Genomic DNA, 12996 nt, shown 5'->3' on the forward strand with positions numbered 1-12996 from the left:
TGTTGTACTGTCCATTACTCCCCCGAGAAGCAGCATGGGCTCTAACATGTAACACACCTCACACACAAAGAACTATGCACACAGAGGGTGGGGAGAAAAATGGTTTTAAAAAGCACTCTTCCATGCTCTGCTGTGGGCAGTACTCGTACATCAACATTATATGTATTCTTGGCTTGACAATGCAACATGTGCATGGGCTGACAAAACTGATTTAAAGGTGATGCCATCAATGTGTAACTACATACATGTCACTGGGGGCGGGGGGGAGGGGTTTGCCGGCCCTAGGACATCTAAACACAGTCTTGGCACTGGATACCACACAATTAATGGGCAAGCACAGTTCTTTCTATCAGGGTCAGAAAGACATTTAGAAATCCTCCTTTAAACACACACACACATATTACACAAGAAAACTTTGATTTTTCTAAGAAAAGACTGTTACTACTACTGACATTGATCTAATAGCTGAGGAAAACAGAAAACATGCTTACCAAATTGATTTCACCACCACCTTGAACAGCAGAATTCGGATGAACTTTGGATTCTGTCCCTAAAGTGGTGGAAGTTAAAGATTTTACACATCATTATCAAAGTTGCACTGATGTGGGAGAAAACAGTAAAGCCCTCAGAATTTTAATCCACGTAGCAAAACTGCTTTCTCCCAAACTGGTTCCAAACCTACCCAAGTGGACAGGGTTAATGTGCCCAAAATAGGCTTTTCAAAGATCTTAATATGCCCCAAGCGTTTCAGCTCAAAATAGGTAAAATGTTGCCACAAATTTTCTGTTGTGGGTGCTGCTGTATAATAAAAATACCCAATGCCATGTAACAAATTCCTTATGAGAGTATTTTTAACAGAGGAAGAGGAGAGAGGAGGAAGAGGGGAAAGTGGTATTTTTCTTTTTGTTTGCCATCTATGAGGAAAGTCTGTAAGAAAAAAAAGCTATCCTTTCCTCAACTACTAATTCCCTGCATCCAGACAATGTTTCAGTATGAGGGAACAATCCTTTGTCTGAACTTTTCACCTGTAGCTTGAAATGGTACAATCCAACACACGTTTACTACCTCATATGTGACTGTGACAACTGGGCCTCACACTGCTTTCATAATAAATGGCTTCCTCCCCCCCCCCCTTTCCCATGTACAGTAGAGTCTCACTTATCCAAGCTAAACGGCACGGCAGAAGCTTGGATAAGCGAATATCTGGGATAATAAGGAGGGATTAAGGAAAAGCCTATTAAACATCAAATTAGGTTATGATTTTACAAATTAAGCACCAAAACATAATGTATTACAACAAATTTGACAGAAAAAGCAGTTCAATACGCAGTAATGTTATGTTGTAATTACTGTATTTATGAATTTAGCACCAAAATATCACGATATGTTGAAAACATTGACTACAAAAATGGCTTTGATAATCCAGAAACTTGGATAAGCGAGGCTTGGATAAGTGAGACTCTACTGTAGTTTTTATTTGTTCTGCTTCAGACAACAATGAATAGCTACCACTTGACTGGCTTCTGAATTGCCCTTATCATTTCCAATCAAACCAGTTACACATACATCATACTAAAGTGAAGATCTGACTATTTTCCTTATACAATAGTGTGACCTTAGAAGTCTCACTAGCATTACTCCCAACCTTTTTCTGTGTGCAGAAACAGAGTTGGATCACGCTGGCTCCACACACTGACTGCTTTTAGTTATGCACTTTGCTAAAGGCAAAATTGGGTTGCATGCAGGAGACATTCTGCAGGAAGGACTGAAGAAACACAAGTTTAAATCCCTGCTCCATTACAAATACACAAGGTAACCATAAATCGGTCACAGTCTCTCAGCATTGTTGTGGAAGTAATTATGGGGAACTGGAAAGAACCATATTCTAAATCTGAAAGCAGAGCAAAAAAAAACCCACTGGCACACTGGGTACTAGATTGCAACTTTGTCCTAGCAGTTGTGCAAAGCAGTGGAACAACAGCATGCTACAAACACCTGTGAAATAAACTTATAGTGGATATGACTATTTCACTAATTCTGAAAATTCATAGCCACTGATTAGCCCAATGGACATTGTACAAGCACAGTGGCACACTTGAATACAGGCCCATGCATACCAACTTCAGCTCCTTGGGAATACACATACAAATGCACAATAATGTAATAGTAAGTGGGAATCCTATAACTTAACATAGCTTTACATGTATTTAGATAAGGGCTTGTCTACATAGTCCAAAAATCAATAATCACTGTGAATTGGCTGCTGGTTGTCATTGGTATACACAGCAACTTCTAGTGAATATCCTGGGATATTTTTTTCACATTAAGCCAACTTTATTCCAGGGCTTCAAGGTAGTCTGGAGAGCTGGATGAGGTCCTTTCTGGACTTATCCTCTGTCCAGATAGACACCGCTGCATCATCCTTTCCCTGTGCTGATATGCACAGGGAAAGGGAATGAATCACATCACTGCCACCACTGCTTCCCACCAGCCATGGTGCTACGTCAGAATACCTGGCTGTCACAGTAAGGTCTACTGGTATCAGAATGGGACATCCATGCAACCAGAAAGGAGATTGGCCCTCCTCGTTTTTGTTGTTCATGCAAATACCCCATTCTGACATGAACAAAAGTGACCTTGATGACCTGGATCCTAGATGGAGCAGCAACATAGAGGAGGTGACAGTTCAACGGGTCAGATGTAATCCTGACCCGTCTGGACAACAGCCCTAGATTCAGTAACTACAGGCTAGAATTACACTGGGTGAACCTGCCCTAAGATTTTGTTAGTGAACCACAACAATATGTAATGGGGTAATGACAAGAGTGCTTTGGTCCCAAAGTGCACTGTTCACTTTGTTGACTCTGCTACAGAGTAAAAGAATGATCCTCCACTGGATATGGGACATTATGAAACTGCCCAATCCTAATTCCCACTTACGAACACATGACTTCCATAAAGGACTCCAGCCAACAATGTTTAAATGAGCATGCTGAGTCTTTTCCCTCAATCAGGATAATTAACAGAGAACAAAAGCCAACTATCTCCATGTATTTGCTCAGCCTATGGGAAATAAGATAAGCATGCAATTTTTGCCATATTTTGTACAAGGAGGCACCCTAAATTTTACTAACCTGAGGATGTACATCTCTGGGATTTACAGTTACTCTTCCTTATTACCTTGTTTCCAGTTGCAGGTGTTTGAATATGCTGTGATCTAATGCAAGAAAGAACTAATCAAACAAAATCAAATTTCAAAAAACCCTCCACCAGAATTATAACGGACCAATGTATCTGACTATGGCATTGGAAACACAGTCCTAATCATTTTTCATTATGGGAATATCCAAATAGCTTTGGCTCAGATTTGATACAAAGATCTCAAAAGTGGTGAAGTATGGTTATGAGGCTGAAAGTGTGCTGTGTGGTTGCATATTTTCTTCTCTCCTTATGTGTCTCACTTCAGGTCACTTATCATCTGTTCTTCTGCAGTTTCCCATGACAAATAAATAAGGCAATTTGTTATTTAAAATGCAACTTAAACTAAGATATGAAACCAAGTTCATGGATGTCACAGAAAACTATAGCAATGAGTAAAAACAAAACTGTAAAATTAAAGTGCATATGAGAAGGAATACAGAGTTTTCAAATTAATTAGGTAAATTCAACAGACCCACAATTGTGACATCTTAGACATATCATGGTTATCTATGACAACATTAGAAACTTGAAACCCAGGAATATTTTTGTGGGAAATTACTTTAATTGGAGAGATGGCACACTTGTTTATTTTTGAGGGATTTTTTCCCATTTTGCTGCAAGAAAGGAGAAACAAGATCTTTTCTTGTAACTATGAATAAAGGTTTCTGTTTACTGGACAAAACAAAAAAGACATATCTGCAGTAGCTTTTGGAATACACATTTCATTTCATTTTAAGATAATTAGTTAAAAGTGATATAAAAGGTATTTTTAAATTGCCTGACTACTTTCACACAAAAAGTCCCTCTCCAAAGAGGAAACCACAAAACATGATAAATATACTAGTCACTCTGTTGAACACACATGTAGTGGAAGTGGCAAACAAACCACAGAGCTTCACTCCATCATTTGCTTATGGTCTCTTATGGCTCTGGCTTGTTTATTTCCCAACAAACCATAGTCGGGGCCCATAATTTGATTTAGGTTTGTTTATAAATTTCACCCATGGCTAATTGGGAGAAAAACAAACCTGAGAAATTAGCATGCCAGAGCAAACATGGTAAACAAACTGCAAAGCGAAGCTCCATTAATCCAAAATATGGGGAAATTGAATTTTCTTCCTGGAAATTACACAGTGACCCTGATGTCCTTATTGAAGTGTGGACAATGGGATTGAGCTGATTTGGGTGCATTTGTGTCAACACTTTAGAAAAACACATCTCTTATTTTGTCAGTCAAAGAGTTTCAAACAGCTCCTCAGCAGAGCCTTTCTGGTGACATTTCTTCTAGCCTTCCATCAGCAAGGTTGGAGACACTTCTGGTCAGGCAAAACAGTATCAGTCTCCAGGAGAAAAGGCCACTGCTGCTGATGTGCCCAACCAGCTGTCTGGACTCCTAATAGGCTTTGGGGGACTTCCATGACAGCAGATACAGACTCCCCATGCTGTATTTGGGGCAGGTTCAGAGGAGTTTACTTTATTTACATATAGGGGGAAAATTCAGCCTCCTTCCTCCATTCATAAACTTAAAGATGAATGCAATAAAATACAAGAGGTTCCAAAGTGAAAAATGCAAAAACATAAAAAGCAAACCTTGGCTTCACTTCTCCATGTGTGTAAGCTGACCACGCAATGCTGGCTCTTGCCCAGTGCCGCTGAGGACAAAGGGTATTTGTAGCAATTTTCCTCACTTCAAACACTTCTTTATCTACAAAAAGATGTCCCACAGAATGTAGGTATAGCCATGATTTGTTTCGTATCTCCAAGAATTCTGGATAATGTTAATAAGAATCATATACAAACATGGAACAAGGTTTTCTCATTAATTCTCTAGATGTCAGTTCTGCTGTTGGCTCTCTAATGGTTAAAAAAATTAGGCCCCGTTCTGCAGGCATTCTGCTGTCCTGAGAAATGACTGAATGCTGTCCTTTCCTACTGATCTCCTTAACTTTTAATAACAGTGATAAAACCCTCCTCCTCGCCAAGTCCTGACATACAACATCTGGGCAATGCCTTAACAGCAAGCCTACAGGTATCTTGCCATAAAGAAGTCTAACTGCTTTCAGAGGTCATTCCTTGGTGGGTGTATGCACATCTTCATCCTGAATTAGTTATTCAGCTTGAGACTGCATGTTGGCATAGACTACACATTTCAAGGCAGCAATAAATTATGACTAACATTCTGTATTGCAGCTACAGATTCATAAGCTGGAGTTATGGATCCATGACTGCTCGATATTAACTAATGTTATGTGGTCACAACTGTCACAGAATCACTAAAATTATAAATGTCCTTCCAACCTATTGTACTAGGTAGAAGCCACATTAAGACATGGATGTCATTTCAGGTGGCAACAGAAGCACAGGATGATGGTGTTTCCACCCACTCCAAGAAATGAGACTGTGAATCAGAAGCATGACTCCCACACAAATCCTTATTGCAGCCTCACTTGCTGATGAGAGGGGGTGAAAATGTCATCCTTATTGTATCCTAATCAGCAGCAAAGGAGACCTCCCAGAATGTCTGCTGCCTGGTAAAGTAGGTGGCATGATAGCCATGTTTAAATATTTGAAAGGATGTCATATTGAGAAGGGAGAAAGCTTGTTTTCTACTCCTCCAGAGATAAAGAACACAAAGCAATGGATTCAAACTACAGGATTTCACCTAAATATTAGGAAGAGCCTCCTTAAGGGAAGAGTTATTCTGACATTCTAATTACTGTATTTCCATGCATTACTTTTAAAAGCTATTTACACGCATCACAATTTTGTTAGAAAACATTAGTATAGATTTACCTTTCAAAATCGATGGGTTCCCTAATCTGTTAGTATTCAGTGCAAGATTAGACAGAGGTTTGGGATTCATACTTGCAAACACAGCCTTATACTCTTGTTGTTCAGGATGACCTTGTTGCTTTAAAGCCTCGGTCCTTTTATCCTTGTGGCAACTTATTTCACAAGTTCCAAAATCAATGTTCATACATTCCTCAGCCTGTTGTTCATCCAAACTATTACTCTTACAGGTGCAAAGGGCAGAAATGCTTGCTTCTCTAGAAGATTGCTGACAAAAGAATGAATAATTGTCTTCTTGATATTGAAGTCTTTTGGATTTATTGAGATAATTCAAGTAGAAATAATATTTAGCCAAAACACTATAATCAGAGTGGGATTTGTCATTCCTAAATAGCTTCTGATTGACATTATCTCTTACCCTTGCACTGAGCAACTCCTCAGCATCACTTTTAGAACCTACAATTGATCTGATAGCACCTTCAGAGATGTTTCCTTGCAAACATCTTGGACCTGTACTGGGTATACATGCCATACTTTCATCATTAAACTGAGGCACTGTGCCTAACAAAATGCAATCACTGTTAGTGCACAAGTCAGTACTTTTGTAACTGAGCTCCAAACATTCTGAACCCATTTTACAAGTACTATTTTCAGAAGGGCTTGGTGATATACTCCCACATAAACTGTTCATTTGCAAAAAAGACTCTTTCCTCTGAGATTTTAATTCTGTTTTCCTTTGGCCTTTCTTGCAGTTACCTCTGTGAAAAGTACTCTTGGTTTCATCTTCTCTATTATGTTTATTCCCTTCAAAATATTTTTCTGGAATACACCCTGCTTCAGATTCATTTATTTGATCTGTGACTTCCTGTAGAGGCTGAAAATCTAACATGCCATTCCTTGATAGATCTTTTTTCACCTTAGACCTGTGTTTGAAAAAGGTGCTTCTCTTTGTAGCCTCTTCACTGAGGCCTTCCACATTATTGATGGTCTCGGTGGAGCCTTCAGGTTTTTCAACCCACTTGAAATCTTTGGATTTGTAGTCTTTGATCTGCAAGATTTCTGGATTCCATTTTTCTTCACTGCTATCAAAAGCTTCTGTGTAGCAAGGTCTGCCTCCCAGCATTTGGAAGCCGAAAAGCTTCCTCTCTTCTGGTCTGAAAATGTCAGCAGTGTCACAAGAACTTTTAATTTTCTTGCTCCCTGCAGCTGATATCTGTAAACCGTTTGTCTTCACATCTGTCCAGTCCTTACACTCCTCATCTGAACTATCATTAAGGGGAGCCCAAAAATAAGCTTCATTTTTCTGTGAACCTAATGTAGACACAAATGGATCATCATCCTTCTGTGTAATATGGGAGTTTTGAGAAGTGTTCTTTATTCTATTGTGATGATCTACCTCGTGTTCTTCTCTAATATTGCTGTAAATGATGATATCCTCTCTTTCTTTCTCATACTTGAGTGTTTGACCAGGATGTAAAATCTCATTGGCAAAAGATGACTTATTGCTTTTGGAAAAGGTATATGGATTCCATATTTCAGAATGCTCTTGGCTATGTTTGTAGGTTACATGGGGGCGTGGGAAATCTGAATGTAATAGGTCTAAATTTAAAATGCCAAAATTCTGATCTATATCATCCTTCTCTTTCCTCTTTTGAGCCCTCCTAGTTTCAATGTCATGATCCAGGATGAATTCTCCAGTGTCCTTTATGCTGTCCCCAACAGGATATTTTTCTAGGAACAATTCATCCCAACTTCCAATATCTTTGAGCTTCTGTGTTTCGGGAAAGCCAATATTATCACATAAGTCATTCGCTATATAGGCAACACTCAAGCATTTTCTATGTGTCTGTTCATCTGTGGTACTTGCTTCTTCTTGTATTCTCAAATGTTCCATCCCAGGGAGTCTCTGAATTAGGTATTTCCCTCCATTTCCTTTACTGCTGAACTCTTCAAAACCCATTTTATAATTAGCAACAGAATGTATTGAGCTGCTTCTGGACTTGATTGAATCTGAACTACTGGTAATGCAGCCAGATACACTCCTTTCATAGGATGCCATATGCTTATAGTAAGAACTTCTGGTTCTGAGTATAATGTGTATCGATTGCAGCAACAGTCTCAGCAAACACTGATTTCAATATCTTCAGAGGATACTCTTTCTGCAGAAAAAAATGTGGACAGATTAAAAATTACCCCAGTAGTAGATGACAACATTATTTACTAACAGTATGTTAACATTCCCCATCCATAGCATTCAGATACAATAAATGGGACAACCGTGTCAAATGGGAATCATTATAACATAACTTTCACAGTCCAAACCGCCATCTAAAAATGATATCCTTCCTCTTTTTTCTGTCAAAGAGGAATACTATTTAAACACACAGGAAAGTTATACCTAATTCAGGGCATTGGCCAAAACAGGAGCATAAAATTGATCTGGGTCTAGAAGGATGATTATCATATTTGTTAACTAATTGAGCCAAAATTAAACTGGCACAGACTTGAGCTGATCACAAATGACCATGCAAGATGTCAAGGTCCAACCACACATTAAGGTTGATGATGTGATGCTACCATGTTTCCCCGATAATAAGACAGTGTCTTATATTAATTTTTGCTCCCAAAGATACGCTAGGTCTTATTTTCAGGGGATGTCTTATTTTTCCATGAAGAAGAATTCACATTTATTGTTGAACAAAAAAATGAACATTTATTATATACTGTACAGTAGTTATTATCACAAACCAGAATGACCAGACAAACTGTGAATCCTATCAAGAATTTCTTGTTACTACCATTATTTCCATGTACAACAATCTATGGTACATACATTTACCAATCCTGCATGCTCTGATGTTCTGTTTGGCGGGCATGCTTCAAAACACAAACTTTGCTAGGTCTTACTTTTGGGGGGAGGGGGGGTGGCAATTCAGCAAAACCTCTACTAGGTCTTATTTTCAGAGGATGTCTTATTTTCAGGGAAACAGGGTAGGAAGACTCTGATCTAAGCCACAAGGTATGGAATGGGGACACAGCTAAGCTTTCCCAGCTCTTCTACTATGCAGTAATTAATATTAATAATTTAAAACCTCCCATTTGACCACTGGGAGGCTTTTCATTGATGCTAATTGGCATACTAAGAAATTGGAACTTTTACAGAGATCACGGCTCTGAAAAGAAGTCTTGAACTATGCAACTTTATAAGAAAAGACTTCAGTGTGGTGGAGTGGGACATCTGGCAGTGGGGAAGTGATCTGATTTAGTGATTTATTTCTCATTTCTGTTGCATACAGGACCCAAGGCAGTCTTTAACCCATGCCAGCTCAAAGCCTGAGTTATATTTGCATAGGGTTAAATATACACTTAAGTAATTTTAAATTGCTTGTGCTAGACCACCCTTCTGATGAGTATCAGAACTGCAAAACTGATCATATATCTGCCAGAGTGGTGCTCATTCTCCCAGTAGCTGTTTCTACAATTCCATTAGAGCAGTAGTTCTCAACCTGTGGGTCCCCAGATGTTTTGGCCTTCAACTCCCAGAAATCCTAACAGCTGGTAAACTGGCTGGGATTTCTGGGAGTTGTAGGCCAAAACACCTGGGGACCCACAGGTTGAGAACTACTGCATTAGAGACTGTTTCTGCAATTCCAGTTTTTAAAGGGGAGGCACACTGTATGCACTGATGAACAGTTGTACACCGCTGAAGAATGTGGGATGGTTAGTTATTCTCAACTAAAGTCAACAAATCGGACAATGGTGACCGTTTACTGCCTTGTCAGTGGCACTGTGAATCCACCACCAATTTTACATAGCTTTAAAGGTGCTGAACCTATTTGGGTGTTAGACTTCAGAACTCTGGAGAACATCTTGAAAGCCTGGATTAAAACCTGAAGTGGATTAACCATCTGCCATAAGAGTCGCCAGTTCCCAAGATTATGTGCTGAGTGGTGCATGAACATATAGGAGAGTCCAATTGATTCCAAAATTCTGCTCTGAACAGGACTAACAATAGAATTGGCTAAAATGGTTCCCTAAAGGCCCACTTAAGTTTTTATTTCATTGCACATGTGCTTTGAGTTCAGAGCAAAAAAAACCTGCTGGAACACATTGAGGCACTCTTCTTGTTTCTTATTATTAGGTCCCTATTTTATTATCTATGCATTTTATCTTATCATTGTATTCTTGCATAGATGTTTCAGTTCCTCCACCTATGTATACAACAGAATTGTATTTGATGGTTGATTGATATTATCAACTATTATAATATTTATTTATTTACAATATTTATATTCCACCCTTCTCACCCCGAAGGGGACTCAGGGCGGATTACAATGAACACATATATGGCAAACATTCAATGCCAACAGACAAACAACATACATTACACAGACTCAGAGGCATTTTTAACATTTTTCCAGCTTCACGATTCCGGCCACAGGGGGAGCTGTTGCTTCACCGTCCAGAAGTGGCTGTACTTCCTCATTCCTTTCCTTGTGTTTTGCTGGCAGTTTTTTCTGGTGTTGTAAATTAGCCTCCCGCATAAAGTGTCCCTAAATTTCCCTAATTGACAGGTGCAACTGTCTTTCGGGGCTGCATAGGTCAACAGCAAGCCGGGGCTATTAATGGTCGGAGGCTTAACCCGACCCGGGCCTCTCGGTCAGTAGTGATTTATAGCAGCTGGTTACTAGCCAGCTGCGCCACAGCCCGGCCCCTAATACCTTTGCTTTATATTGTATTTTGTTTTTATCTTGTTATATTGTGAATTGTACATATGTTGTTTTTATCTGATTATGCTGTCTGGGCTCTGCCCCATGTAAGCCATCCTGAGTCCCTTTGGGAAGATGGTGGCGGGGTATAAATAAAGTTTTGTTGTTGTTGTTGTTCACTGCAGAGGATATTGCTTCTTTGGGTGCATCTATGCTGTAGAACAGGAATGGGCAAACTTCGGCCCTCCCAGTGTTTTGGATTTCAACTCCCACAATTCCTAACAGCTAGGCTGTTAGGAATTGTGGGAGTTGAAGTCCAAAACACCTGGAGGGCCGAAGTTTGCTCATGCCTGCTGTAAAATGAATGCATTTTGGCATCACTTTTACTGCTATGATTCAATGCCATGGAATCCTGGGACATGTAGTTTGATGAGAAAGCTAAAGATCTTATAAAACTCCGCCTCCTATGACCCTATAGCAATGAGTCAGGGCTGTTAACGTGGTTTCAAACTGCATTCATTCTACAGAGTAGGTGCACCCTTCTGTTTTCCCCTTTATGTCTCCCTCTGGTTCCATAATTCACGTGAAATAAGTAATGCTCAAGAACAGATTGACTTGTGGACTGAGAAGATGCCTGGAAGGGAGACCCACCTCGTCCATTGACTGCTTCCAGGCGCCAAGGAAGACAGGCGACGAAGGGGAGAAGTCTGTTCCCCAACGAGTCAGGCTTGGAGGAGTGGCTTGAAGTGGGTTTCCTCCTGGGAAGAAGACTCTGGAGGCGTTTTCACAGAGACGAAGCAGCCTCGGCGGAAGGTGGTCCCGCAAACAAGGGCGGGAGGGAGGCGGCACCTCTCTCCGACAGTCTTTCTCTTTCTGTTTCTCTCCCTGCCTCCATCTGGCGCTCCTGTCTCTGGCAACCTGCTCCACGCTGTCCTCATGGAAACGGCAAGGCTTAGAGTCAGGGAAGGGCAGAGAGGAGTCCCGCCCTCCCGCCTCTCCTGCTGAGCTCGTCCCAGCCCACTCATTGTAGAGCCCGGCTTCTTTTCCCCTTGCTCTGAAACCCCAGGCCTTGACACAATTCGGAGCCACAGCCCAGGATGGGCTATTGAGCAAAGGGAGGACGTTGCCCGCCCAAACTCTGCGTCTCTATTACATTTTCCCTCCCTCACCAGGTAGTATTTCAGGGGGAGGAACTGGCAATACCCTCCCAAGTATTACTTGCCCTCAGAAAACCCGATGAAATAAATGGTGTCGCCACAAGCGAACAGGCGGCATGGAGGCAAACACACACAAATCCCACCTGAGAGCCATTCCACACAGCCCTATGTTCCAGAATATCAAGGCAGGAAATCCCACAATATCTGCTTTGAGCTGGGCTAGCCGAGTCCACACTGCCATATATTCCAGTTCAAAGCAGAAAAACGTGGGATTTTATTCAGCTGTGTGGAAGGGGCCACAGTCATATAACACAGAATATCAAGGCAGTAAATCCTACAATATCTGCTTTGAACTGGGTTATCCGAGGTCCCTTCTACACAGCCCTATACCCCAGAATATCAGGGCGGAAAATCCCACATTATCAATGTGGACTCAGATAACCCAGTTCAAAGCAGATATTGTGGGATTTTCTGCTTCGATATTCTGGGATATAGGACTGTGTGGAAGGGCCCCCAGTCCACACTGCCATATGTTGCAGTTCAAAGCCACCTGTCCAATAGATGATTTCCACTCCAATGGGAAGCTTCCCATTAACAAGATGAAGTATAGCAATGAAGATGGAGAATAAGGTTTGGGCAATAACATATCCCTGTTTGACACCTGATTCCACCTTAAATGGGTCACTTTGGGAGTCATTGCTATCGTGGAGGAGCCACAGGATATCCACCTCGTCCATTGACTGCTTCGAAGCGCCAAGGAAGCCAGGCGACGAAGGGGAGAAGTCTGTTCCCCAAAGAGTAAGGCTTGGAAGATGGTGCAGAGAGCACTGTGATTCACTGTGTCAAATGCCTTTGCAAGGTCAATAATGCCATGTACAAAGGTTGTTTTTGTTCGCTGCATTTTTCTTCTAATTGTCATGCAATGAAGATCCTCTGGAGGGGCGGAAACCATTCTGGGATTCTGGGAGGGTGTCTTCTGAAATAGGTAGAAGGTGGTTTGTGAGGATTTTTGCTAGGATTTTCCCAGCAGAGATTAGAAGAGAGATACCTAGATAGTTTCCACATTCTGTTCTTTCCCCTGTTTTGAAAAGGGTGATGATGGTGGCATCTTTGAAGTCTGCGAGGTTTTTCTCGGTCGC

The 12996-nt window shown here is 40.8% G+C and overlaps 1 protein-coding gene across 7 annotated transcripts in view; it reads right to left on the bottom strand.

The window, feature by feature from the left end:
* Positions 1-11699, bottom strand: part of LOC103277653 (uncharacterized) — a 50506-nt gene extending 38807 nt beyond the window's left edge. Inside the window, exons 1-5 of one of the 7 annotated variants that reach the window (XR_010003422.1) lie at positions 11352-11692; positions 5995-8150; positions 4792-4906; positions 3135-3217; positions 492-550 (exon numbers count right to left, since the gene is read on the bottom strand). Coding sequence is in view for 6 of the 7 variants with exons in the window: in XM_008103261.3 (XP_008101468.2) it covers positions 492-550; positions 3135-3217; positions 4792-4906; positions 5995-8050 (2313 nt within the window). In the remaining variant the exon portion in view is untranslated. Of the gene's footprint in view, positions 1-491; positions 551-3134; positions 3218-4791; positions 4907-5994; positions 8151-11351 lie in introns of all 7 variants that reach the window. The other 6 variants (XM_062972017.1, XM_008103261.3, XM_008103260.3 and 3 more) reach the window with 6 other exon arrangements.
* Positions 11700-12996: the final 1297 nt, after the last annotated feature.

This window comes from Anolis carolinensis, chromosome 2, assembly GCF_035594765.1.
Source record: "Anolis carolinensis isolate JA03-04 chromosome 2, rAnoCar3.1.pri, whole genome shotgun sequence".
Lineage (NCBI taxonomy): Eukaryota > Metazoa > Chordata > Lepidosauria > Squamata > Dactyloidae > Anolis > Anolis carolinensis.